The sequence below is a fragment of the Halteromyces radiatus genome, assembly GCF_025201355.1.
Source record: "Halteromyces radiatus strain CBS 162.75 chromosome Unknown BX664scaffold_6, whole genome shotgun sequence".
Classification (NCBI taxonomy): domain Eukaryota; kingdom Fungi; phylum Mucoromycota; class Mucoromycetes; order Mucorales; family Cunninghamellaceae; genus Halteromyces; species Halteromyces radiatus.
The window spans coordinates 1,337,665-1,363,458 of record NW_026251692.1 but is presented as its reverse complement, the minus strand read 5'-3'; the positions used below and the strand labels follow the sequence as shown (position 1 = coordinate 1,363,458).

Below are 25,794 nucleotides of genomic sequence, written 5' to 3'. Positions count from 1 at the left end.
AAACAATCATCTATCAAAAATGCGTGTAATTAAAAAAAAAAAAAAAAGAAAAAAGAAAAAAATCACAATGATATTTAATTTCGTTTATTTTCAAACATGTATACTATAATAAGTCTAAAAATAATCAATGTTAATTCCCATAATTTCTACAATATCTTCCATGATTCTTGGTACGGTGGTTCCAATTTGTTTGGTTAGGTCTTTTTGTCGATCCACCGCCAGCCCAGCAAAGGCATGAATCAAATCACCATCCAATACTGCCTTGGTTCGATTAGATGCCATTCTTTGTTTTGATCCTTTGATAAGTCTATCAATAATAATAAAAAAAAGAAAAGAGAATTAACACAAATGATCGATTATAATTTCTTTGTACATTTCATTACCTATATGCCCTTGGATTTAATCCTGCTACATGTTGAATACTGTTCACTAATTGTCCATAGAGAGTATTGAGTCTTTTGAATGTCTTTTCTGGAATAGGAGATACCACACTGATGCTTCCTGAAAATGATCCACAAAGACAAAAATGACGTCGGCTATACTGGAATGTCTTGTTATCATTGATATTATTGATTGTAATTTGTGGTAACCGGATCATAGTTCGTACTTGAGACCCCACATGGAAATCACCACGGCGCATTAATTTTTGACCAGCGATGGATTGTAAATCTTTAGAAGATAAAATAAAATAAAAAACAAAATGGAATCAGAATTGTAAAAAAAAAAAAAAAAAAAAAAAAAAAAAAAAAAAAAAAAAAAAAAAAAAAAAAAAAAAAAAAATTTCAAATCTATATACTTACTGTAAGGAGCATATTGATAGATATCCAAATTATCATCCGTATCCCCCACCATCAAATACAAAGATTTGTCATCGATAATATAGTTCACTGAACCTACTTCAAAAGATTGATAATCCTTGCCAAGTAATACCAGTTTCGCAGGTTCAAGTTGGAAGCCCAAAAACCAAATGGATTTCTGCACATCGCCAAGGAGAATAAAATTCTTGATAGAGCACATACAAGTAACATAAATCTGAACATCAATAAATGCCACACCTACCAAACTTTCATTATCTTCAAAACTCCAAACAATCATTTTCGATCCAATACAAGCTGCCAAATGTCCACTGACATCGCACATCGCTGTCACAGCCCCTTTGACATCTTCTTTATGTAAAAACTTGAATTTGTGATTGGTTTGAGGGTTATCTGGTTCTGGAACGACTTCGATGACTTCATATACATATATCTACATAAAAGATAAATAATAATAGTAATAACAAAAAAAAAAAAAAAAAAAGGAGATGAATATTTGGTTGTCTTTATGTGATTTTTTTTTGCATATATACTTATGAAATGATACTTACAGCACCTTTCATAGGAGAATCTTCTCCACGTAAAACACCAGTACCAACAGTCAAAAAATGCTTTCGTCCTGAACTCGTTTGTTTTGATTCCAAAGGTACACATTCCAAAGAGAGGCCTTGTTCAAATTCATCAAATGTCACTTGATCCACTGTTTCCCATGTCACAGGCGATATCAGTAATAAAGAGAATCGATCCACTTTTGGAAGGAATGCTCCAGGTTCGCGATCGTCCATTTTATGTTCCGTTGCTGTTGTAGCGCCGTCTGTTGTTGATACTGTGTCTTCTTCATCTCCACCATGTCCGAGTCCACCCACTTTGGCCTCCTTCGCTGTTGATACAAGAACACCATAAACACGCATCGTTGGATGATACTTGATTTTGTGTACCGTTTGTCCCAATGGTATTTTTTCTACCAACCAATCCATGTCATATGTAGTGTTTTCATTGGGTAAAGTACATAGTCGAATTCTTGACTAAAAAAAAAAAATAAGTGGTAAGTTATTATATGTCATCTACTGATTTCTATTCATTTACGTCAATATCAATAGTAATAAATCCATGTAAACAGTTGACATTGTGGAACTGAGAAAAGGCTCGAATAGGACGATCAGTTTTCATAGGATGCACGCGGACAAAGCTTTTGCTTGAAGACATCAACCAGAGTGGTTCGGGACCAGCCACGAAGACACCAGAATAGCCAGACACATCCATAAATAGAGAGAGCATACGTTCGCGTCTTTTACTTGTAGAATTGCTGCTGTTTTTCTTTTTCTTCTTCCTTTTCTTGCCTTCCCCATCGATTCCTAGCATATCATTATCATCAATACCCAAATCTACTACTAGCTTTGCCTGTTCTTCCTTTTCTTTTTGTGCTTGAGCTTCCAGTTCTTGTTCCTTCAGTAATTCATAATCAATACGATATCTTGATATATAATCATGATGTACCCGTGAGAATCGTAACGCCAGTCGACCTTCATAATCCTCCAGTTGTGCATCTGTACAAACTTCAACGTCATTCACTAAAAGATTGTCGGCGGTTGGTATAAATTCAAACGCTTTGTAAATGATAATATCACCGGTTGATGTGCGTAACTATAAAGTAAAAAAGAATAAATCAGTGTCAAAGTCAAAATAGTAAAGAATATGATTTCGCTAGTCTTTAATCTGCTTTCTTACCACCAAATGAGGATCTTTCCTTTCCTTGCCAATGTTTGTCAATAAGAATTCCTTAATCTTGATAGTGCCAATTGCATCACCTAGTCTTGTCGATGTTTGTTGAGACAAAAATACTGATTCAGTTGGTTTGTTGTTGGAGTTGTCATGTACTGGATAATCGGTGACCAGATTGAGTAATAGGTTTAATTTTGGGAAATGATAGCATTCTTGTAAATCTGGTAAACTATACAATGTCAGTTCGCCCGTCTTGGTATAAACCACACACCAAAAGGTCATCGGCCATGTTGTTTCTTGGATACCCCCCATCATACTGACATTGGCTTCATCAATTATATTCCTATTGCGAGAGATTTGATTTTGTTGCAGTTTATGTTGAGATTCTTGTGATTTTCCTGTGGTGCTACTTCCATAAAGAGATTCATCATCATCTGTCATATTCATATTCAGCGTTGTTGCATCTGTTGATGATTCTATCGTCATGCTGGTATCCTTTTCATCGCTTGAATCACCATATAAATCCATATCTATTTCGTCGAATTCATCCTTGTTTGTAATAGATGTCACTATTGCGGAGGAAGCTCCATGTAACTTTTTTGATTTATTTGGTGCCATATCCTCTTCTGCCTTTCGTTTCTTGTCTTTGTGAGTTATTGCTTGTTGAAGTTTCATAGTAGCAATGATTTCCTTTTTGTTCTTGATAGATGTAAAGAGTCCAGAAGTATCGGCAAACACAGAAGCTGAGTAGATATTTTTTGGTTTCTATTGACAAAAAAAAAAAAAAAAAAGATCAATATTCCATCTCCTTTTTGTTTGTGATTCAACTTACGTTCAAAGATGAAGGAACAGGAACATAGATGATATCCTTTGTAGTGGCATCACACTGTAACGTCATTATCGTTTGATTTTCTAAAACCAGTACAATATAGGGATCATGTACACTTGCTTCAACAATTCTTGATTCTCTCACAGGGATCGATTGGAGTCGTTTGCCACCTTGAATTCCATGCATTAAAAAAAAAAATCGAAAAACTTTTGGTTAATTCATGCCCACTTCTCATTTCAAAATCAAAATATAATTTACCAGGAGTAAGAAGGTATAATCCTTTTTCATGAATTTGTACAATACGAGTATGATTGAATAAAGTGCTTACTAACACAGTAGGTCCTTTGGTATAAAATCCAGATTTTTCAAGTTCTTGTAATTCATCACCAGCTGCTAAAACCTATATCAAAAAAAAAATTGATGATGGAATGCATAAATGTTTTCTGATTGAAATTTTTCTTTCAACTTACCAGAGTGCTGCTGGATTTGCTGATAAATAACAACTTGTCAAATGATCTATTGAATGCCATATTCTTCGCTATATCTGCCTCCAACTCATCATCATCGTTGGTTCTATGCTTTATGGTCCAAAGGGCTTGGCAATCAGTTTGATCAAAAGAAAACGAAGATTTGGACCGAATATGTCGTCGTAGTATACATAGAGCTCCATTTTTGCCATAACCAGATGCTGTCACTAGTTCCACATCAGGTAATAATGCTGCCGTCGTTTCCGGTGCCGTTGTATTGCTTTCTTCTGAAGAAGTAGTATCCAAGTCTATATCACCAACTACCATATCAGTAATAGGCCCCGTATTCAATAATTCATCCACTACACGAAAAGTATAACCATGATCTAAATTAAAAAAAAAATTAGTATATGAATACAAATGTCATCCTATCTCACCTGTTGAATTTTTGGTATTGAAATATTGACCATTATCCCTCCATTTGATTAATAAAGAGTTTCCCACACGGCTTGCCAAAAAGAAATAATCTCCATCCTTGACATTGCAAACACATGTAGGCACCAAAGCAACGGGAGTATATTGATGTTCGAGTTTTCGTGTATTCTTGTTATCGGAAGTGATGACATCAATTTGACCAAAAGGAAGACGTGTCACTTGAAGGCCAACCACCTTGTTTCCATCACGCACAAATTGCACTATTGCCCAATCGCCATTTTGAAGAAAAAGAAGGCATACACCTTCTGAAAGATAAAGAGCACGTGCACCGTCCAAAATAAGACCGAGATTGACAGTGGCTGGATCATATTTCATGCTTGGAAAAGCAGTTGTTGATTTGGCATAGGCATTGACACCAACGCCTACTCCTGGTGATCCTTGAGAGACGTATAACAGAGCATTAGCAGAAATTACCATCATACCATGAATAGGCTTTGGCATGGCCACGAGTTGAAGTGAATCGTAAGGTAAATGGTGTAAAGAGTAAATCACAGGATATACCTTTTCAGTCAAATCTAATGATATCACCATGATACTTGCGGTATCCTTGTCTTCATCTAGTCGACTATATCGTAAGAATCAGAATATAAGTATCACATGAGTAAACCCAACAAAAAAAAAAAAAGAAATTCATCCCTTACCCTGTCCATGTTTGCTTTGCTTGATATAGAATGGCAAGAGTAGGTTCATAGTAATCCGATAAAAATACCATATCCACCACATTTTTCACATTCTTGTCAATAGAAGGTAGATCAATGATAAAACTAGGTAAGTAAGGTCGCTTCCTATCATCAAAAAGAATTGTTAAAAGTTATTGTTTGCTCTAATAATATACGTTGAAACTTTACTGTAATGGATCATCTTCATCATAATCTTGACCTCCAGTATCCAATTGATCAGCTTGTCGGAAGGGTAATACAGCTACTTTATCATTATAAAAATTCAAAATCGCACATCGTTGTTGAGGATCGACATGAAGCGAAGGTGTGAACGTATTAGATAAATGTTCTTTCTAAGGTTAATTAACAAAAAAAAAATAGTAATAAAGAGTAAGTATAAAAATGAATATTACAATAATACATAATAATATATATGTACCTTGAGTTCTTCACGTTCGTAGTAATGTATAGAAACTGTAGTGATAGAATTAGTTGCAGGAGACCATTCAAGTAGAGACATCTATACAAAAAAAAAAAAAAAATAGATTCAATAAATATTTTTTATTGAATAATAGTATTGAATTTACCTTGGCATCTTCAAAACCTAACAGTAAACTGTCACAACCTTCTTTTCCACGAGGTGAGCAAGTACGTATGACACCCATAGTAGTGATTGTCCCATTGAGATTATATTGCGCTACCAGTTCCAATCGTGCTGAATTCGTTGAAGCAATATCGTTGTCGAGAGGTGTTAAGTTTGGATAAGGTAAAGTCTAAAAAGTAGAATTAAAGTAAAAAAAAAAAAAAAGATAGTTCGCATAAGAATTATAACTTCCATATATATATATATATATATGTAATTACTTACACTATCGTCGTCTTTGTCACCAATAGGATTTGAAGTTTCTGTATTCAAAGCATCATCGTTATCTTCCTCATTATTGGTATTTTGATCTTGTTGTTTTTCAGGAATGTATTCAATCAAATTGTATATTTGTAATAAAGAAGCTTTTGCTACAATAATATTAGTTATTCCAGGTGCTGTAAATTGAGCTTGTTCAACGTGTTCTATTGTCTGAGGAGGAAACAATTCTTTATATATAGTATAAGCAGACATTCTAAAACTATAAATAAGAAAAGTCTGTTTTATAAAACTTAATAAATATATATATATATATTATATATACATATATATATATAAAGGGGGAGAAAGAAGAAAAAAAAAAAAAAACAAAAGGATGAAATTCAAAGATGTCTTTTTTTTTTTTTTTTTACAACACCGCTGCCAATTTTTTTTTCCTTCCTTTCTCTTCTCTTCTTTTCTTTAAACATGAGTTCACAACACTTTATACCACCCGTCGTATGTTATTAATAACAAAAAAAAAAAAAAAAAAAAAAAAACTGAACTAAATATTATCTTTTTTTTTATCTTTATATAAATAGAACTTTGGTATGATAGAAGAGGACTTGTATAGGTCCGGTCAACCAAATGAATTGAATTTCCCTTTTCTCGAAAAACTAGCATTAAAGAATATAGCTTGGCTTGCTCCTGAAGAACCTAATCAACGATTGTAAGTTAAAAAAAAAGAAGATAACATGGATCTTATTAGACTTATTCATTTTACTAATCAAAAACAAAATAAGTTTGGACTTTATTGATGATCAAGAAATAGAACTTCATCACCTTGGTGTAGTGTCATCTGTGAATGCTTGGGATCCTATTACGGAAGAAGCAGTTTTAGAAGCATTAGAACTAATATTGAATCCAAGAAATTATCCCATGATGATTATGTGTAACCTAGGAAGACATCGCACTGGTAAAGAAAAATGATTCGGCTTAGATAAATTTGATCTCATTTTGTTTTTTATTTTATACTTAGGTACGATTGTTGGCTGTTTACGGAAATTACAACGATGGAATTTAACGTCTATATTTGAAGAATATCGTCGATATGCTGGACCTAAAGTACGATTACTTAATGAACAATTTATAGAATTATTTGACACAGATTTAGTCTCCATACCTAGTAATAAACCAAATTGGCTTTGATCTTTTATTTTCATTGTTTTATGCGTGATGAAGATGATATATATAATGGATGATTGTTGAAACGATAAGGATTTAGATGATGCCTCTGTTGATAACGAGCGGAGTAATGGATACTTTTGAAATGCGATTTTTTTCAGATACAGTTTGTCCACTAATACGTGACGCAGTTTCAAAAATAAGATGTCGCCAAAATAGGAAATAAGATATCGTAAGAATAGAGAATGAATGAAGGACAAAAACAGATAATGGATGACGCATAAAAAAAAATTGAGATAGAAGGACAAATCAAATAGGAAATACCAAAGAGAGATCATATTGGAAAAATAAAAAAAAAATTCGTTAGTACATCATCCATCATCATATTCATCAATTAAAAAAAAAAAAAAAAAAACTTACAAAAACTGTAAACATCCACGTGTTTTCAGTACACGGAAAAATTGTATGAGCCACAGAGAAGAGAGAGAGAGACACGCAAAAAGATATTATTGATGTTGTTGTTGATACCACTGGTGGAAATAGAGGAAGGCGAGGGTTGACTGATCTGCACATGTAAGGTAATGATTTTTGAGATCTTGATCCTACGACAAAGATACAGCCAACCAAGAAGAAGAAAAGGATGAGGAGCGGAAACAGTGGATCAAAACAACAGAGCAACAAGAAAAAAGAAGCAAATAGGCCTTAGCCCGTCTTGATGTCGTTATACTTGTACTTCAGATAAGACTTGTATTTGATATGGATAGAAAGATAAAGAGACTTGTAGCTTGTAGAGAGGTTTAGAAGTTGATATAAAAAACGATAAAGAAAAGAAAAGACAAACAAAAAAAAAAAAAGGAAAAAAAAGAAAGAAAAAGAAAAAAAAAAACAGAAAAATGGCACTTTTAAATAGGTTTCACATTTGAAAAGAAATTTATTTTGTATGTGAAGAAAAAAAAGAAGTAACATTATGCAGTTTTACATTTGTCAACTATGAGGTCAATTTGCTACTGGAGTTGCCTATATCATATATTCATAAATGTGAGTATGTAATGACGATATATAAAAAAAAAAAAGGATCCATCATCCATCCATCAATATACTCTAATCGACATCTCTGAAGCGATATCTATAATAGTGGAAATGCGCTATTCATTTTGGGAAAATCCGATATTTTGTTTAATAAAATCACGAAAACTATTTTCTTGTGACCCGACAAAAAACTTTGAAAACACTGTACCATTGGGAAACTGAAAAGGGGCAAAGACCATGTGACTGGCTTTCAAAAAAAAAAAAGACAAAAATTCTGATCTTTTAAATGTTTTTTTTTTTTATCTTTTTTTTTTTTCCTTTTTTTTTTTTTTTTTCTTTGTTATAAACTAGGTCAAAAAAGACACTTTTTCTTTTTTTGCCCTTTTCCCTTGGAAATCAACCACTGACACTTCTTGTCTCCAACTTATGCAATTATCCTTTTACTCTAAAATTACTCTGTTCCCTCAAGTTTCTTGCTTCGGTGGCAGCGTCTTTGCCTTCTCCATTGCCCAATATCCATCAGACGCAGAAGGTGGATAATTTTTGGTTACATTCGATCTATTATTCCCCTTCTTATTATTTGATTTTTTAATACTATTTAATCTATTTTGTATATCACACATTCACACATATCATATACTCCCTCATCTTTTTTTTTATTCTTTTATTGTCAATTCACATCTATTTTTATTTTCTTTATTCTCTTTTTTTTTTATATTTATTTATTTTTATTATTCTTCATACTCTACACTTTATTTGGGTCATCATCTCGTTTTTATTTACACACACACACTTTTATATTACATCTTACCCCCTCTTTTTTTTTATATATTATTTTACTTTCTTTTTCCTTTTCAACCATGGTCAACTCTCAAGCTCGTAGTGGTTCACCTTTGGGACGTACACTTTCGTTGATCGAAGTTACAAATTCTCCTCTTCGGTTTCTTATTCTCGATTGTCCTACTGAATCAACTTTACCTTTTTATATGGAAGAATTCAAACGTTACAATGTTACTGATGTAGTTCGATGCTGTCAACAAACTTATTCTGCAACTACTTTAGCTATGGAAGGAATCACTGTACATGATATGCCTTTTAAGGATGGTGGTGTGGTAAGTTAATATGAGCGGATAATAGGAAATACAAAGGATAAGTTTTTGAGACTAATATCCTTTTTCTTTTCTTTTTTTTTTTTTTTTTTTTTTTTTTTTACTATTATTATTTTATATAGCCTCCTGTAAATTTGGTGCGTGAATGGATTGGTTTGGTTGATACTCAAGAACAAAAATTGAAGGAAAACGATAATATTCGACCTACCATTGCAGTTCACTGTGTAGCAGGATTAGGACGAGCTCCAGTTTTAGTGGCTATTGCTTTAATTGAACTAGGAATGGAACCTTTGGATGCAGTTGAGTATATTCGAACCAAACGTCGTGGTGCCTTCAATAAACCTCAAATCTCCTATTTGGTAAGTATGAAATGATTTTTTGTTGTACTCATGATAACTAATATATTCTATTTTTTTTTTTTTTTTTTTGGTTCTAATAGGATACCTACAAACGTATTTGGAAAACAAAATCATCCTCTTCTTCATCCTCTCTTAAGTTTACTTTTGGGAAAATGTTCAAGTTTGGTGGAGCCAAGAAGCAAGAATTGCCGATCCATTGAATATATGGTCCCCCCCTATTATTACCAGTATTATTAGTTTTACTTTTATTATGTTTTTTACCATTTACTATTGATTCAACTTCAGTTTTCTATTTTTTTGAAATAAACAATATTTTTGTCCCATTTAATTATCGATTACAAGAAAAAATCGGAGATGATCCGATGCGTATAATCGTTGGATGATGAATATGATGATGATGATGATGAATCATCGGGGATTTTTACCCAGCAATCGTATATCAGGTGTTCCCCCTTCTCATCCCCCCGTTTTACTTTTTTTACTTGATATGGAGGAAGGAGACAGGCGGAGTTGTTGCGTTGTTCTATACTTTTTTTTTTTTGTTTTCTGTTTCCCTTTGCCCGGCTTTTTTTTTTGTTTTTTGTTTTTTGTTTTTTTCTTCTTCTTCTTTCACACCCACTACCTGCTCACACTCGAACACTCACATACTTACACAAGCATATACACACAAATATATATATATATATACTCATACAAACACATATATACACCCATATATACACATACATATATACAACTTCGCATATCTACTATATATATATATATACACTTTTATTCTCTCTTTGCCTTTCTTCTTTTCTTATTGCAACAATATGCAAAAGCTAAAGCAAGACTCGGATGTTACTCAGGAAGAACATGACTTGTAAGTTTGACTCGATGTATAATATGATAATAATAATAATAATAATAATAATAATAATAATAATAATAAAACAGAAAAACACATGAACGACATCTGCCATATAAATACTAACTTTTTTTTTTTTGGTTTTGGCTGATATGCTCTTTTAGATATTATAAAAAAGTATTGAAGGAACAAAACAGCAAGATAGAAGACCTACAAAAAACTCAAGCCGTATTACAGTCTCAAACTGAACCAAAGACACCACGACCAGCTCCTACCATAGCCAATATGGTAAAAAAAAAAAAAAAAAAAATAAAGAAAAAGGTTTTTTTTTTATGACATGGAAATAGACTAACTTGTATGTAATATTTTGATGATTAGGCATTGTCTTTATTAGGGGATCTATTGGATGAATGTATCTATGATGTTCTTTATGATGTACACAAAGACATGAAGCAATCATATGATACCTGTCAAATTTGTCAAACAAAATGTCGACATCATGGTAAAATTTTGATCCATCTTTTTTTATTATTATTATTATTATCCATCCAATTAATATTCACTTTTTCTTTATATATATAGTTCAAAGACCTGGGTGTGATATATTTGGAAAAAGTTATAACGTCAACAATCTACCATCCTATGAATGTGTCAATTGTCAAAAAACCATTGCTTCTACACGGTATGCTCCTCATTTAGAAAAATGTCTTGGACTCGCTGGTCGTCAATCAAGTCGTGTTGCTAACCGAAGGTATGGTTATTTTTTCCATTTGAAAAAAAAAATATTATACACTTCTCTCTTTATCAAGAGTTTTGATCTCTGATGATTTTTTTTTTTTTTTTTTTGGTTTACTAGGATGGGATCATCACCAAGTTCTGTTGACTATAGCAGTGATTCCAATGATGATAGGAAAAGGAAAAAGTTGCCATCTTCGGTATGTGAATCGAATGACAGAAAAGAGAAAAAGGGAATGATATTGATCTGTCTTTTTTTTTTTTATTCCTTTGTGTGATAGCCTTTACTGAATGGATCCAAGTTGAAGAAACATAGGTTATTTGATGATCTTTAGGGATTCTTGCCGGACAGTTTTTTTTTTTTTTTTTTTTTGTTTTGTTTTGGTTTTTCTTTTTTTTTTTTTTTGTACATCTTCTGTTACCATTTAGATATATACATAGCATTATAGATCCATTATATTTACTTTTACTTTTATGAATTATTTATCACCATGATTACCTAGTATTCATTCATCATGTATCATTCACCACCATTCATTATGCATCATATCCAAATTTGTTATTGTCATCAACATCATTCTACATCATTATCATCATCATCATCATCATTATTCTTGAATTCAAAAAAAAAAAATAGATCTACGTTATTTAGTATCATCGTATGTCATCATAAATGATTTATTGTTTTGAAAATAAAAACGATGGACTAAGACGAAATATATGTGTCAAGAAAAGGTGAAGGGGGGTATAGTGTAATGTGGCAATATATACGTGAATTGTAAAAAATGATATAAAAAAAATTGTTTGACTATTGTGTAAGATCCATTTGTTGTTGTTGTTGTTGTTCGTTGCTGATAGAGTGCATAAACTGGTTAGTGACACTACTTTGACGGTCAAAGGCGTTCAAATGATTTTTGCTGGGATCCAAAGTATGTATGGGTGGGAGTTGAATAGGTCGATTGGTATGATCATTGTTGATAATACTATCTTGTTTGTTTTCATGAGGACGAAGACGGAGACGATCCAGCCATAATTCAGCACGATCCACGGTTTCTGAAAACACAGACGAAATCGATTGTAACATATCCACTGATTCTTGACCAAAGTTCAATAATCGTATTGCCGTTTCTTCATGTTTTGGAGAATTGACATCTTGCTCTTTTGTATTGATTGTCCTTGCTGTTGTTGTTGTGTTCATAGGAGATGATGCTGACATCATAGGTGAAGCAGATGGTGAGGTTGTAGTTGATCTAATATCATTCAAGGATGCCTAAACAAAAAAAAAAAAAAATGTCAGATCAGATATTTTTCTTTCTCACAACATGTATATTTACCCATCGTCCAGGTAAGTTCAAGATAAATCCACGCACAGTAACTTTGGCATGATAAGGTAAGGAAGAACCGGCATATCGACTGATAACATCAACCACTTTACGTAAAGTATCTACAACATCTTTTTTCACAGCAGATAAGATAGATGGAGAAGCTGTGGTGGGTACTGATAAGGAAGTTGTTGATGAAGACTGAGAAGTGGCCAAAGATACCAAAAAAGATCGGATCAATCCCATTTGCTGTTCAATGTGTCGCATAGCATATTGAAGCCAACTAAGACAGTATTTCATACACTTCATTGATTCTTCACTAACGACAGCGGCGGTGGTTCCTGCGGCTGAACTGGCTCCGACTACTAGTTGCTGCCAGGTACTTGCTTGATTTGGTAGAGTGTTGGAGGTCGTTCTCTTATAAGAATAAGATCGATTGTATGGTTGTTGTTGTTGTTGTTGCTGATGATGTGCGTAAGGTTTTGTATAAGGAGCAGCACCAATACCTGGTAAGGGTGAAGAGGATCGCGTTCCATAGGGTTTAGTAGCCCTATGTCTTGTATTGTGTTGTTCAATCTCATGCATTTCTATTATGTGAAAAATAAAAAGAATGGTACCATAAAAAAAAAAGACGATCCGGAAAAGAAGAAAAGAATAAAAAAAAAAAAGAGAGAGAGAGAGAGAGGATGAAAAAAAAAAAAATGTTTTTAGATAAAAAAAATAATAATAGAAAAATGCGCGGTTTGAAAGGCTATTTTCACATGTCAAGAAATGACATGCTTTGTCTTTTTCAATCATTATCGATCATATTGAAAACCAACCAAACCCCAAATCATATAGTTATACAGTGTTTTCAAAGTTTTTTGTCATGTCACAAGAAAATGCTTTTCGTGATGTTATAAAATAAAACATCGTACTTTCCCAAAATGAATGTCGCTTTACCACTTTTTCAGATATCGCTTTAGAGATGTCGGTAGAGTACATTAAAAACACATAACATATTGATGATAACTTGTTTATTAATAATAAAAGACAGAAAAGAAAAGTAACATAGGCTTTTCATATTTTTAGCAGCTTTGGGTGTTGTCCATTCTTTTTTAGGTATCAATTGATTGATGATTCATGATCGATGATTCATGATTGATAATATGTGATAACGGATGATTGTATATTGGATGATTACAGGATGGATGATGGATGACTGTATGATGGATGATATGTGATAATGAATGATTATATGTTGGATGATTGTACGATTGTATGATGGATGATGAAACATTGTCGTCAATCGCTGTACAAATTACTGATAAAATACAAAATACTTCATTCTAGTTACCTTCTGACAGAACAACATTTTCTTTTTCTTTTCCTTTTTTCTTTGAAAAATGTCAAAACGCTCTTTTATCAGCCAACATGATAAATCAATATAATAATGATGATTCATCACATCAATGGAAATTAAAAAATGGCAATAATAAGTATCCTGTGCACAATCATACTATCATTTAAAATAGAACACTAAAAAAAAAAAAAGGAATCTAGTCATTAAACTAAAACACGGCAAAAACAAGTCAGTACCATGTATCATTTAGTACATAAATATTGTAATAATAGAATTTAATGTAGAACATCTATGTAATTAACTTTATTATATAAAGAGAGAAATGTTGCTAATACTAAAAAAAAATGATGAAGTAGATACTAAAAATAATAAAGTAGATGATAAATTAAATACAATAGAAAGAGAGAAATGTTGCTAACACTAAAAAAAAATGATGAAGTCGATACTAAAAAAGACAAATGATAAATTAAATACAATATAAAGAAAGAAATGTTGTTAATACTAAAAAAAAAAAAATGATGATGAATTAGATACGATATAAAGATAGAAATGTTGCTAATATTTAAAAAAGGATGATAAAACTCGCTTACATCTTGTCTCATCATTTTATCTACTAAAATTAGCTCATAATTGCAAGGGTGATTCATTTTCTTATAAAAGGATCCCTTTGATTTAACTTTTTTTTTATTTCTGTCTATCTCTTTCTTTACAAGTATTCTTTAATGGTTTAATCACCGTTGGTTCAATCACTCTTTTTTTTTCTGTCTATCTTTAATGGTTTAATCACCGTTGGTTCAATCACTCTTTTTTTTTCTGTCTATCTTTAATGGTTTAATCACCGTTGTCTCAATCACTCTTTTTTTTGTCTATCTTTTTATTTACAAGTTTTCTTTAATGGTTTAAACACTGTTGGTTCAATTAATATAACAACTTAACAATTTAACAATTTCCGGGATGGTTATCGCCATCCTACTTTCGCTACGGCGATCTCATTACACTTAAATGGTAAGCTAGTGAAATATTTTTATCTGGATAAGTATTACTCATTTTTTATTTTATTTTATTTTTTTTATATGTTAACTTGGTGAACTCAACTGGTGGATTTCCTTTTTTTTATTTGTCTTTTTTTCATGGTATCTACTTTCTTATATTTTCTATTTGATTTATGCGACAACTCTCTCTTTTCTACCCCGTCATTTATTTTCTATCCTTACGATATTTTATTTCCTATTTTTGCGTCATCCTATTCTTTGAATTCCGTCATTTTTTATTGAATAAAGTGTAACAATCAAATCACTTTTGTCATCCGATTTACTATCAATGATTTCACATTATGATTACAAAAATAGGAATACCATACTTTTTTCAACAATCACACCTTATCAGATAATCATTTTTTTTTGTAATAATAAACCAAACATTAATAATAAATATATATCATCATTTAAAATAAAAAATCAAACATCATTTTTTTCTTTTATTATTACAAATATCAGGGTCCAACACTCTCTTCCGATGATTGTTCCGAGAAATCCACAAAATCAAATCTTTGATCACGTTTTTCTTTTGATGTGAAGTAATATTGATATTATAATCTACCATCAAGAAAATCATCAGAAGAAACATACAACAAAGTAAACTTCATATCGTCCCTACATGATATAAAAGAGGGGAGTGTCATGAGTATTATAATTCTTCAAGCACAAATATTCACTGCGGTATTTTAAATTGACAATAATGTTGTTGTTGGATGGTTTTTTTCCCCAAGTGGGTTCCATTTTTCTTTTTCTCTTGGCTCTTTCTTTTTTTTTTTTTTTTTTTATTTCATCCTTTTCGTTCTCTACCTCCACTTTTATCCTCTTCATTGTCTAATTTACATCTATCATGCCGGTAAGTCCAATAATTATACTAATAAAGATGAAAGAATAGTTTCTTTTTTTATCAATTTTATCTATCAGCTTTATTATGTACAAGCGTTACGTATGAAAGAAAAAAAAAACTCATCTTGTATCTTTTCATATATTTGTTTTATAGGCTTATCACTCTCAATTCAATGATGGTGATTATCAGTCCATCGCCAATATGTATCTTTTACCTATCAAAACCAAGTTTAGAGGCAATGCACCTATGGGTAAGAAAACGCGCATCCAATCTTAATATACTACATATACTCAACTATATTCCTTCATCTACTCCTTTTTTTTTTTTTTTTTTATCATAGCCGATCCTTCTACAGACGATATTATTGATGAAGCCATTACTTTATTCCGTGCCAACTGTTTATTTAGAAACTTTGAAATCAAGGGAAATGCTGACCGAGTATTAATCTATCTGATTCTATTCATCTCGGAATGTTTACAAAACCTCACCAAAACCACTCCTCAAGGTAACGCGTTAAAGAACCTCAGCACATTGGCCGTCTCCAACTTTTCTATTCCCGGTGATCCTTCTTTCCCTTTGAATGCCATGTATCAAACGCCTAGTGATCGTTTCCAAGCTGGTAAATGACATCAAAATTAAGATATATATATATATATATAGATGTGTTGTTTTAAGACTGATTATTCCCTTTGTTTAGATCAAATGAAACAATATATTCAACAATTACGTCAAGAATTGGTGCTTCGGTTGGTGGAGGCTGTGTATCTGGATGGACTTCCAAGCAAGTGGTGGATGTGTTTCCAAAAACGCAAATTTATGAACTTATCTCTTTGAATCAATAAAACTCATTTATTATTTTGTATCATAAAATATCTTCTTTTTTGTTATTATCATTAGTATTATTATTCGTCTTCTAGTTTATTCAATAAATTCTTGGATGCTCCTTACAGCATTTGTTTATCGTCACTTGTATAAATATGTATGACATTGAATTGTAGACCTTTGATTGATATAGTATTGATAACCATGACAACGACGATGGTGATAGTGTTTAATAAAGATGATGGGTGTATATTCTTGTAAAGAATGGAATGATTAATATGATATATACTGTTTTTATTGAGATCAATGTTTATCTAGCGTAATTCAATATCTAGCAAATAAGGGCGTGTATGTACATATATTACAGGATAAAAAAAAAAAAAAGTGAAAAAATGGAAAAAAATAAAAAGGGTATACCAACTAATTGTAAAAGACCAGAACCTAGTTGTTAATCATTCTACTGATAATACCATAACCAAGAAGGATGGTGATGACACCTGCAATGATGGATGCTGGCACACCACAAAATATAAAGTCCTTGATTTTCAAATACGGTTTGCCTGTAAGATCTTCTTGCATAAAAGCATTCATATTAGGAAAACCAGAAACAGGTAAAGCAAAGGCTACAGAGCTAACAAGACCAGTGACCTAGATAAGATTAAAAAAAAAAAAATTCCATATCAACCATCATCATGACTACATATTCATATTTACCATCACCAATAAATTAGGATGAGGTGGAGATAGTTTTTCACCCACTTGTTGAACGATTGGTAAAATAATCAAAGCAGCCACAGTATGACTAACAAAAGTAGCAAACACTAAAACAATAATACCAAAGATAAACACGATATCCAATGCACCCAGATGTTCCACTCCACTAGCAATACGATGACCGATAATATCTAATAAACCAGAGCTTTGAACGGCCTACATAAATGAGTGATGAATGAATCATTATCCTATAAATCCATTCTCTTTTTTTTTTTTTTTTTTTTATAACTTACAAATCCAAGAGCCATACCACCTTGAGCAAGTATCACCACAGGCCATAAAAAATTATTTAAATCTGTCTTGGAAAGCACACCAGTACCAAAGAATAATACAATCGGGATAGCAGCAATCACACCATTATCACCCCAAAAATCAGGAACTGCCGTCTCACTACACCATAATCCAATGGTTGTCAAACACACTACGGATACAAATATTTGAGTCAAACTTGGGTAGGCGATATCTAGTGCACGAATAGTGTTCAAATGACGAGTAGATCGATCGGGACGGAAATATAACAAAAGACAACCCCATGTAGTAAAGATAGTAATGATGGCCACCGGAAGAGATGCCGCAAACCAATTGCCCCAGCCTGGACTTGGCTGCATTATATTGATAGCGATAATGTTTTGAGGTGATGAAATAGGTGAAGTCAAGCCACCTATACAACTTGCTAATGAGATGCCCAAGATTAAACAAGGTCCAACCGTTGATCGAGGTGGTAATGTACGAAGAATAGGCTAATAAAAAAAGAAGAAGAAGAAGGATCAATTCATTTTCTTTTTTTTTTTTTTTTTTTTTTTTTTTTTTTTTTTTTTGCTTACCTCGACCAAAGTAGTACATAAAACAGGAGTAGCCACATTACTGATCCACATACTCAAAAAGGCGGCCATATACATATTGATCAGAATGACCACAGAAGGACGAGTACCAGCATGAGAGAGAATCACTGTTGCAAATGCACGAGCCACGCCATGTTTACTCAGAGCCGCTGCAATAGCAAATCCACCCAAGAGCACCATGATTGTGCCATTGAACATACTTGAAAATACCAGTTTAGCTGCTGTTTTTGCATCTACCAATACACCATTTTGTTGGATGATATCCATGGTCGGCACCAAGAGTGGGATTAGATAAGCAGTAGCATAGATAGGAAGACACTAATTATAAAATAATGAGAATAAGTATCTATTTCATCATCTCCATTATCCGTCTTTCAGACAACATTCATCATCCTTTTTTTTTTTTTTTTTTTTTTTTTTTTTTTTTTTTTTGTTTCTCCTACCTCGAAAGCCCACATGATGGCAGCACATAACAGAAGGCCTAGACATTTGGAAGCCGGTACATCATTGAAGACATCGATGGACATGAAAGCACCATAGGGGATGACAGCACACATCAAAAAGACAGAGCAACGCAAAGCATGTTTTGTGAGGAACAAACCAAAGGGTAACTGATAACCTTCTTTCACATCAGCAGCATGAGCATCCATGGTCATACGTTCTTTCCCAACAAGATCCTTCCAAACGGTGGTACGTTCAAACTGGATATGGTCGCGCATATGTAACTTGAGTTCGCTTGTAGCAGCATGAGGATCCCCTTGTGTGAAGATGGCAGCATACATATCACGTACCAAGAAAATGGCCTTTTCCAATTCGGTCATTTGATGAGGTAAAAATGGATCCGCACTGGTTATCATCTTTTCGTTGTATGTCGTACGTAGATTGGATCCTGTCACTTTATCCCATTTCTTGAGAATTTTGTCAAATCCTTTTCGATTGATGTCAACATATCCTTTGAGTTCTGTCAGGGAGATAAATGTCGTGGCACACCGTGCGCGAAAGTTGTAGTATTGATTGAATCTTGCCATATCTTTAGATGATACACCGGGAGAGAATTCTAATCGATGATGATGATGAGGTGTAAATCGACCCCATATGCGTTGTTGTAATTGATCTTGGATGGTAGTTGATCGTCGACGTTGTAGATCTGAAGGTTGTTCATGAATGGACTGACTACGTCGTATAGAACTGGAACGTCGAGAGGTATCTTGATCATCATTTTCAAATCCAAAAGTTCTTGATCGTCGAAGTGGTAGTTGCCTTTGTTGTTGTTGTTGATACATATGATCATCATCATCATCATCATAGGTGATCACTTCATCAGTAGTAGCAGTAGGAGGAGGACTAGGAACAATTTCACCACATAAAACAGAATCTAATCTCTTCAAATCATTTTCATTGACTTCATAATTTTCATCATCAATAGAAGACGTACGATGACCTGTAACACCAATAACAGAGACAGAATAGCGACGTAAAGGCACTCCAAATTCATCAAACTGTTGGCGTAACGTACTTGCATCTTGTAAGATTTCCTTAGATTTGTCATTGAAGAATTGAGTGATCTTGTTCAATTGTTTGTCCAATTCCACAATAAACATAGCATCATCTTCGGTCATTTGTTTTTCCTGCAAATGATGATTGTTGTCGATGGTTGTAGCAGCAGTGGCAGCGGTGGTAGCAGTGGCCGTCCTTCTTGGTCTAAGATCAGTACCAGCTTCTAAACTATAATCACTCGTCCTATGAAATCCGCTACTGAGGCGTTGTTGTTGTACCTTAATCCTTTCAATCCTATATACGATCTTTTTGAGATGATCATAACTGTTTATACATATTTTATGAATATTTCGTTGTTTTCATATGCGATTTCCTATTTTGACTTACTCGATATAATAGTCCAACCAATCTGGCACAGAATTCAATACAAGTGAATGAGAAAATTTCATTGCACTTTTTTATTTATATAAAATAATAGTAATACTGAATATTAAAAATAAATAAAAAAAAAAAAGTAAAGAAAAGAAAGAGAAGGGAAAAAAAAAAGAAGATTTTTCTTTTTTATCTTGAAACATGGGCTCTTTACTCCGATATGCTGTAGTAAAAAAATTGTCATGCAAAAAAAAAAAAAAAAAAAAAAGAATAACACTCAGCTTTATTTATTTATTTGAATATATAAAAGAGAGAATCATGATAATATATATATATATATAATGAAAGAATGTATAAACTAAACTAAAAGTACATCAATAGAATGGGGGGTCATATAGCTGGAGTACCATGGACGCGAACACGATAAATGCAGGTATGTTGATCATTTCCCCAATTAGACCGGATTCGTAGGACGACACCTTCGAAATGAACATATCGATTGGTATCTAATGAAAATGTTTGGATACTGGAGGATGCTGATGATTTCTTGATGTCGTAAGTGAAGGAACCCAAAAAGATCATATTATCATTTTCATTGTTGTTCCCTGTTATATGCTGTTCTTGTTGCTGTTGATCCCATTGAGCCATTACGTTGGAAGATGATCCATCCACCTTTTTCAATCCCCAAACATCGATTTGTTTTGGTGCACTTGTCATATTGTTACTGGCCACCGAACGACTTGGATATTCTACAGTGATACTTTGTACGGAAATCGGTTCAGATAGACGAATACCTAAAGATCCATGGTTCCCTTTCATTGGCCAACATTGTCCTACATGTGTACCTGGAGTCAGAGCAATCATCGGAGACAAGGAAGGACGTGACCATTCAGTATACCATTTTGTCCACCACCACTGATTGTTTGTTCCTGCTGATGATGATGATGGTAAAGTAGGTGAAGTAAATGCATTCAAGACCATAGCACCACGTGTAGCTAATGCATAATCTGGTTTATCCAATACATCCTGATGATATCTTTGAATTGCGGCATCCACTAGCTGTCCAAGTAGATTGATAGTTCCTGCAGTTTTTTCCATTTTATCGTCAGTAGTATCCTGTTGTAAAATCTGAGTCATCAACGTTTCGTTCAGCGTATCCTTGTCAATCAAAGTTCCTTTTAGTAGTTGATCTCGAAGCCATTGATCCATCATGTCTTGAATATGACGATCCAAAATCCCTTGGTTGTTTTGTAAAAAACTAGTCCATAATGCACGATCATCATCTGATTTTGGTATAAAAAGTTGTCGTAAAGCATTCACTAGTTGTGGTGAAACTGTTGGATTGGTGTTGCCATCTTGTTGCCAAATATGTTCCTGTTGTTCCATCTTTTGTTCCAATTGAGCTCCCCATTCATGTAATCGACGATTCCATTGTGTTGTCGTAGTTGCCAAAGTATGTTCTACTTTTTCCATTTGTTCGATAAGAGCCGATTCTATTTGTTTTGAATGAGTGGTTGACCATTGTGAAAACTGTTGTTGTAGTTGTTCCAAATGCCAATGAATGGAATTGATTTGTTGTTGATCATGTTTGTCCTGAGTTTCAATGTGGTCGATAATTCCATGAACAGTTTTTTCCAATACTTTGAATCGATCCAAGGCTAGTGAATCATATCTGGTATCGTCCATTGAGCTAGTTGTAGGGTTAAATGATCGCCAAGATGAAGGAGATGAAATGATGGCAGATAATGTCGTTGAGAATGGCCATAATTTGTTGTTATTGTTGTTGTTGAACCAAGTAGGATGATTATTATTATTATCATTATGTTGATCAAAAAATATCCAATGTAAACAGAAAGTAGAAAATATAGCTAATAGTGTCATGGCGACAGGATGATGTGAGATTGACTTGAATGAAGATAATTTGAGAGGTTCCAATGTCCGAAAACCAAGGTACTGCAACATATACACAATAGGATTGACCATCAAACTAGATGCGACAATGAAAATAAAGGTGATCACAGTGACAGCTATTTCCTTAATGACCCAGAACACCATAAAGATCCAAAACATGACGATTTCAAATGTCCTGTCGAAAACATGTTTGATAAGAGAGCGAGAGGCTGGTTTGATTTGAGCTGCTGCTGTTGTTGTTGGGGTATCATTTGAATTGATATTATCGTCATCGAGAATAGTATCATGTTGATTTTTATAAGGAGATTCCATAAATGAATGAAAGGATGAACCAGCCAAACTACCATTGGTAGCATCGTAACGTTCAGAGAGGGAGGATCGTTGTTGAATTAGCTCGCGTCGATGTTCTTCTTCAGCAGGATGTCGTACTAGTCGTTCTTCTTCTTCAAAAGGGTTATCGTCTTCTTCGTCACTTGAGCTTGATTGTGATACTGAATGTTGATAAAGATCTATCGGTTTGTTGGATCCTAAGAAAAGATATAATTAATTAATAGTTCTATATTGTTATTATTATTATTATTATTCATATCAGTTACTTACCAAAAAAGTCATTATCAGAGCCAACAAGAGTTTGAAAATGATCAGTAGAAGATCGATGGTGAAGAGATGTACGTTTGGTACGAGGAGAGAGATAGACATTATTGTTGGAACGGTAAGGTGAAGGTCGTTCTGCAGTTGAAAAAGCGGTAGCTATATTGATAGATGTATCGCGTAAGGCACTTTCAGGTGGAGGTCTATTAATAAAGGACCTTGAAGAAGGTGATGAATATAAAGACTTTCTATGAGACAAGTCAGACATTTATGTAAATATATATGTACGATTGAGACAGAAAGAAAGAAAGAAAGAAAGAAGAAAGAAAGAATAATATAGAATTTAGACAAAAAATAATAAAATTTAAACAATGAAATAACAGGATTGCTCCGCTCGCGACTTTTCTGACTGTTTTTTCACCTTTTTTTTTTTTCCTTTCTTCTCTCTTATATTTTTCTCTTTCCTTTTTCTTTCTTATATTTTAAATCTCTACAATTAGTAGTTAGTTATATTTACGGGTTTTTTTTTCCATGCGAAGCTGATGCTTTCGTACCTTTCTTTTTTTGTTTTTAAATAAAAGGTTATTATTTTTTTTTTAAAAAAAAAAATGAGTATACTGTATTTTGACCAGTCTCTTGGATAATCATCATCTAAAATTTCACTTTATTTTATCAATTATCTGAAAATACTATTCAATCATCAAGGTTTTATTGTCAAATTATTTTATTATTTTGATGATTATCAAACGTAAACACAACAGCCTACGTGTATGTTGAACTACAAAACTTCTATTTTTTGTTTTCTTCAATTATGGTGCTCATCACATACAAAAACTATTGATCATCCATCACAAAAGGTGATCATCATCAAATATAAAAACACAAGTTACCATCGACACATCATATCTAAAAATCCATATACTTTTAACTACTCGAATGTCTTTATTATAAATATAAGATACTATGCTGCAATAAGAATGTGTGATAAAATACATATGAAACCGAAAAACAAGGCTATATTACCATTGATAATCCTCTGTTTTTATGGTCTTGATGATGATGGTTTCGATTTTCCCAGGTATTTATGATGGTACTGTCATTAATGATGATGATGATGATGCTGATTTAATAATAATAATAATAAAAGAATAGAAAAAAAAATAGTTAGTGGTTATACAATATCATAGTTTGCCGATCTTACCGATTTTTCCACATTGTTCGCCCGTTATGTCACGAAATACAGTGTTTCCAATTCATTTTGCTTGAACACCATCAATTCTTACTCCAATTGCTGTCAACCTTGCTTCGAGATCCTTCCTTGTCTTTTGCTTGTCTTCGACAGGGATATTCTTGCTCGCATTGCTTTTACTATTACGAACACCATTGCCTTGACATTTTCCAAGATCTTTTCAACTTGATTTGCCCTTTAGCAATAATCAATAAATCGTTATACTTTGATTCTTCTTTTTTTTTTTCCACTGGCGATTTCAAAAAGGATGCTTTAGTTTAACTTGCTGTGCTTTGTCCGTTCGTTTTCAAACATGTCGATTAACTCGTTAAGCTTTTTCATCTATTTGTTCGTTTTTGCTGACTTTTCCCTCTACAACGCGTAGTCGTTCTTCCACTTTATATAGTAGAATAATGTTATGCTTAGTTTGAGAAGACAATAGTTTTTGGAAAGGATGGCATCAGAGAAAAATGAAAAGAGTAAAAAAAAAAAAGAAGAAGTGGGGATTGAAATTTTTATGCTCACATAGGGCTTAAAAAATTTCTTTTCTTTTTTTCCCTTTTTTTTTTTTTTTTTTTTTTTCTGTCAAGTCTTCTTTTACTCTTTGCGTCATATCAAATAAAAATGAAACAAAAATCATTTAGTTTAACTAATTGTACCTGCTATGATATGACTTTACTCGGCATCAACATGGAGTCAAGATATAAAATTACAGCTCTTTGGTGATATTGGATTCTTGTTGTCTTTACTATTTTTATTTTTATTTTTTAGTTTATTATATAATAAATCATCTTTTATAGTCTATTCATTTTATATTATCTTGAATCCCGTAATTCTTATGATACAATTTATAGAGAAGTGTAGAATAGAGTTGAAGCATCCAAGCTTCTATTTGACTGGCTAAAGTTATTCCTCACGTGTTTATGAAATTAAAAGGATTACTATAAAAAGAAGTGATTTAGTTGGAAAGGGTTTCTTTTTTAGATCAAAAACTGGGAAAAATGACGAGATCCCAACTGATAACTACTTTTAGAAATAATAATAAAAAAGGTCCGAGGGTAAAAAGTAAACATCTTATCTATTACGATCGTACTTTAGGAACTAGACCATTCAGCAGCCATCAAATATGGTTACACAATCATCCAATGATTATTATTATTTTATATTCTCAATGATAAAACAAAAAAAAAAGAAAGAAAAGAAAAGATTTACAATTTACATTATTGTTTAATCAAAAAATATCTTTTAAATCATTCAATCTTATTATAGAGAGAAAAGGTTAAAAGGAGAGAAAGAAAGAAAGAAGAGAGAGAGAAGGGGGGATACACAAATGTCCAAATTTGGATTCCGCGGAAAAGATTTAAATATAAAAATTATTGGCTTTTTTTTTCTTTTTCTTTTTTTTTTTTTTCTTTTGTTCTTTTTTTTTTTTATTCATATTCCTTGTATTTTATTATTATTATTATTATTATTATTATCAGTTACCTTTTTTATATCAATATACTATAATATATAATGTCTAAACGTGTACAATTTTCTTGTGATGTTGTCATTGAAAGTACATTTGCTAATGAAGATTATGGTAAAGAAGAAAAGTCATCCGTTTGAATTTATAAATTTTAATATTTTTATTTATTTATTTTAGATCGAACAGCTCAAGAAGTTGCTAAATTGACATATAGTGATATGGTTGAATTATTAACTATGAAATCACAATGGCGAAGGGATACAGAACAAATGATAAATGAAAGGGCAAATCGTGAAAAAGAACAACAAAAACAACAAGAAGATTTATTATCACAACAAGAAGAAAATCATCAACCTTCTGTTTTTACTACTGCTCAAGAAATATGTACATGATTCATATTATTGTTATTGTTATTGTTATTTTTTACTCTTTTTTTTTTTTTTTACAAACAAATATTACATCTCCTCCATTTATCAACATTCTTGTCGTCCCTTTTTTGTACAGTTTTTAGTTAGTTCTTCAATACCCCCTCTTTTCATTACATTTTATTTTATCATCTTATTCATACCATTATTCAATGCACTTTATTGTACAAGTCAAATAAAAATCCTCTTTCCTTTTTTATTTTAGTTCATTACATTGAATTCCCGTA

The 25,794-nt window shown here is 32.5% G+C and overlaps 10 protein-coding genes across 10 annotated transcripts; 6 read left to right on the top strand and 4 right to left on the bottom strand.

Moving 5' to 3' along the window:
* Positions 1-62: 62 nt before the first annotated feature.
* On the bottom strand, positions 63-6,181 carry BX664DRAFT_175921 (CPSF A subunit region-domain-containing protein). Its single transcript, XM_051540010.1, has 15 exons — positions 5,856-6,181; positions 5,575-5,760; positions 5,427-5,507; positions 5,177-5,340; positions 4,970-5,113; positions 4,271-4,893; positions 3,837-4,219; positions 3,625-3,766; positions 3,370-3,536; positions 2,544-3,302; positions 1,902-2,459; positions 1,367-1,840; positions 801-1,248; positions 384-669; positions 63-307 (listed from the first exon to the last, which is right to left on the bottom strand). Exons 1-15 carry the CDS (start codon positions 6,102-6,104, stop codon positions 115-117), a joined length of 4,857 nt encoding a protein of 1,618 aa, XP_051398376.1. The 5' UTR covers positions 6,105-6,181; the 3' UTR covers positions 63-114.
* Positions 6,182-6,275: 94 nt separating this feature from the next.
* On the top strand, positions 6,276-7,250 carry BX664DRAFT_175900 (protein-tyrosine phosphatase). The gene is made up of 4 exons (XM_051540009.1): positions 6,276-6,347; positions 6,431-6,558; positions 6,632-6,804; positions 6,868-7,250. The coding sequence occupies exons 1-4, from the start codon at positions 6,318-6,320 to the stop codon at positions 7,035-7,037; spliced, it is 501 nt and encodes a 166-aa protein (XP_051398375.1). The 5' UTR covers positions 6,276-6,317; the 3' UTR covers positions 7,038-7,250.
* Positions 7,251-8,784: 1,534 nt separating this feature from the next.
* On the top strand, positions 8,785-9,838 carry BX664DRAFT_175871 (protein-tyrosine phosphatase-like protein). Its single transcript, XM_051540008.1, has 3 exons — positions 8,785-9,154; positions 9,274-9,510; positions 9,591-9,838. The coding sequence occupies exons 1-3, from the start codon at positions 8,903-8,905 to the stop codon at positions 9,708-9,710; spliced, it is 609 nt and encodes a 202-aa protein (XP_051398374.1). The 5' UTR covers positions 8,785-8,902; the 3' UTR covers positions 9,711-9,838.
* Positions 9,839-10,051: 213 nt separating this feature from the next.
* On the top strand, positions 10,052-11,465 carry BX664DRAFT_338188 (uncharacterized protein). The gene is made up of 6 exons (XM_051546389.1): positions 10,052-10,372; positions 10,522-10,645; positions 10,736-10,859; positions 10,940-11,108; positions 11,214-11,292; positions 11,374-11,465. Exons 1-6 carry the CDS (start codon positions 10,323-10,325, stop codon positions 11,425-11,427), a joined length of 600 nt encoding a protein of 199 aa, XP_051398373.1. The 5' UTR covers positions 10,052-10,322; the 3' UTR covers positions 11,428-11,465.
* Positions 11,466-11,900: 435 nt separating this feature from the next.
* BX664DRAFT_266753 (transcription factor Opi1-domain-containing protein) lies at positions 11,901-12,660 on the bottom strand (the record flags this gene model as incomplete). The annotated part of the gene is made up of 2 exons (XM_051540921.1): positions 11,901-12,362; positions 12,427-12,660. The coding sequence occupies 2 exons, from the start codon at positions 12,658-12,660 to the stop codon at positions 11,901-11,903; spliced, it is 696 nt and encodes a 231-aa protein (XP_051398372.1).
* A 2,905-nt stretch (positions 12,661-15,565) lies between these two features.
* On the top strand, positions 15,566-16,608 carry BX664DRAFT_387615 (actin-related protein ARPC3). The gene is made up of 4 exons (XM_051549395.1): positions 15,566-15,646; positions 15,791-15,887; positions 15,978-16,256; positions 16,335-16,608. The coding sequence occupies exons 1-4, from the start codon at positions 15,641-15,643 to the stop codon at positions 16,469-16,471; spliced, it is 519 nt and encodes a 172-aa protein (XP_051398371.1). The 5' UTR covers positions 15,566-15,640; the 3' UTR covers positions 16,472-16,608.
* Positions 16,609-16,831: 223 nt separating this feature from the next.
* On the bottom strand, positions 16,832-19,427 carry BX664DRAFT_338175 (Sodium:sulfate symporter transmembrane region-domain-containing protein). The gene is made up of 5 exons (XM_051546388.1): positions 18,519-19,427; positions 18,058-18,393; positions 17,467-17,973; positions 17,174-17,389; positions 16,832-17,107 (listed from the first exon to the last, which is right to left on the bottom strand). The coding sequence occupies exons 1-5, from the start codon at positions 19,356-19,358 to the stop codon at positions 16,901-16,903; spliced, it is 2,106 nt and encodes a 701-aa protein (XP_051398370.1). The 5' UTR covers positions 19,359-19,427; the 3' UTR covers positions 16,832-16,900.
* A 776-nt stretch (positions 19,428-20,203) lies between these two features.
* On the bottom strand, positions 20,204-22,753 carry BX664DRAFT_387613 (uncharacterized protein). The gene is made up of 2 exons (XM_051549394.1): positions 22,456-22,753; positions 20,204-22,382 (listed from the first exon to the last, which is right to left on the bottom strand). The coding sequence occupies exons 1-2, from the start codon at positions 22,712-22,714 to the stop codon at positions 20,335-20,337; spliced, it is 2,307 nt and encodes a 768-aa protein (XP_051398369.1). The 5' UTR covers positions 22,715-22,753; the 3' UTR covers positions 20,204-20,334.
* Positions 22,754-23,340: 587 nt separating this feature from the next.
* Positions 23,341-24,165, top strand: BX664DRAFT_338173 (uncharacterized protein; the record flags this gene model as incomplete). Its single annotated transcript, XM_051546387.1, has 2 exons — positions 23,341-23,566; positions 23,648-24,165. Coding segments are annotated over exons 1-2 (340 nt in total), but the record flags the coding sequence as incomplete, so codon positions are not given.
* Positions 24,166-25,097: 932 nt separating this feature from the next.
* On the top strand, positions 25,098-25,762 carry BX664DRAFT_338171 (uncharacterized protein). Its single transcript, XM_051546386.1, has 2 exons — positions 25,098-25,256; positions 25,320-25,762. The coding sequence occupies exons 1-2, from the start codon at positions 25,190-25,192 to the stop codon at positions 25,532-25,534; spliced, it is 282 nt and encodes a 93-aa protein (XP_051398367.1). The 5' UTR covers positions 25,098-25,189; the 3' UTR covers positions 25,535-25,762.
* Positions 25,763-25,794: the final 32 nt, after the last annotated feature.

What these genes read in the sequence shown, in the direction of transcription:
- BX664DRAFT_175921 (XM_051540010.1), bottom strand. Translation starts at nt 6,104, where the DNA reads ATGTCTGCTTATACTATATATAAAGAATTGTTTCCTCCTCAGACAATA. An exon ending in CTGTTCCTTCATCTTTGAAC is followed by an intron (nt 3,303 to 3,369) that starts GTAAGTTGAATC and finishes TTTTGTCAATAG; the next exon opens with AAACCAAAAAATATCTACTC. An exon ending in GGAAAGATCCTCATTTGGTG is followed by an intron (nt 2,460 to 2,543) that starts GTAAGAAAGCAG and finishes TTTACTTTATAG; the next exon opens with TTACGCACATCAACCGGTGA.
- BX664DRAFT_175900 (XM_051540009.1), top strand. Translation starts at nt 6,318, where the DNA reads ATGAGTTCACAACACTTTATACCACCCGTC. An exon ending in GAAGAACCTAATCAACGATT is followed by an intron (nt 6,559 to 6,631) that starts GTAAGTTAAAAA and finishes AAACAAAATAAG; the next exon opens with TTTGGACTTTATTGATGATC. An exon ending in CCTAGGAAGACATCGCACTG is followed by an intron (nt 6,805 to 6,867) that starts GTAAAGAAAAAT and finishes TTTTATACTTAG; the next exon opens with GTACGATTGTTGGCTGTTTA.
- BX664DRAFT_175871 (XM_051540008.1), top strand. Translation starts at nt 8,903, where the DNA reads ATGGTCAACTCTCAAGCTCGTAGTGGTTCACCTTTGGGACGTACACTT. An exon ending in CTTTTAAGGATGGTGGTGTG is followed by an intron (nt 9,155 to 9,273) that starts GTAAGTTAATAT and finishes TATTTTATATAG; the next exon opens with CCTCCTGTAAATTTGGTGCG. An exon ending in AACCTCAAATCTCCTATTTG is followed by an intron (nt 9,511 to 9,590) that starts GTAAGTATGAAA and finishes TGGTTCTAATAG; the next exon opens with GATACCTACAAACGTATTTG.
- BX664DRAFT_338188 (XM_051546389.1), top strand. Translation starts at nt 10,323, where the DNA reads ATGCAAAAGCTAAAGCAAGACTCGGATGTTACTCAGGAAGAACATGAC. An exon ending in CTCCTACCATAGCCAATATG is followed by an intron (nt 10,646 to 10,735) that starts GTAAAAAAAAAA and finishes TTTGATGATTAG; the next exon opens with GCATTGTCTTTATTAGGGGA. An exon ending in AACAAAATGTCGACATCATG is followed by an intron (nt 10,860 to 10,939) that starts GTAAAATTTTGA and finishes TTATATATATAG; the next exon opens with TTCAAAGACCTGGGTGTGAT.
- BX664DRAFT_387615 (XM_051549395.1), top strand. An exon ending in TAGAGGCAATGCACCTATGG is followed by an intron (nt 15,888 to 15,977) that starts GTAAGAAAACGC and finishes TTTTTATCATAG; the next exon opens with CCGATCCTTCTACAGACGAT. An exon ending in TAGTGATCGTTTCCAAGCTG is followed by an intron (nt 16,257 to 16,334) that starts GTAAATGACATC and finishes CCCTTTGTTTAG; the next exon opens with ATCAAATGAAACAATATATT.
- BX664DRAFT_338175 (XM_051546388.1), bottom strand. Translation starts at nt 19,358, where the DNA reads ATGTATCAACAACAACAACAAAGGCAACTACCACTTCGACGATCAAGA. An exon ending in GTGGTATGGCTCTTGGATTT is followed by an intron (nt 17,390 to 17,466) that starts GTAAGTTATAAA and finishes TCATTTATGTAG; the next exon opens with GCCGTTCAAAGCTCTGGTTT. An exon ending in ATCCTAATTTATTGGTGATG is followed by an intron (nt 17,108 to 17,173) that starts GTAAATATGAAT and finishes AATCTTATCTAG; the next exon opens with GTCACTGGTCTTGTTAGCTC.
- BX664DRAFT_387613 (XM_051549394.1), bottom strand. Translation starts at nt 22,714, where the DNA reads ATGTCTGACTTGTCTCATAGAAAGTCTTTATATTCATCACCTTCTTCA. An exon ending in CTCTGATAATGACTTTTTTG is followed by an intron (nt 22,383 to 22,455) that starts GTAAGTAACTGA and finishes ATCTTTTCTTAG; the next exon opens with GATCCAACAAACCGATAGAT.
- BX664DRAFT_338171 (XM_051546386.1), top strand. Translation starts at nt 25,190, where the DNA reads ATGTCTAAACGTGTACAATTTTCTTGTGATGTTGTCATTGAAAGTACA. An exon ending in ATTTGCTAATGAAGATTATG is followed by an intron (nt 25,257 to 25,319) that starts GTAAAGAAGAAA and finishes TATTTATTTTAG; the next exon opens with ATCGAACAGCTCAAGAAGTT.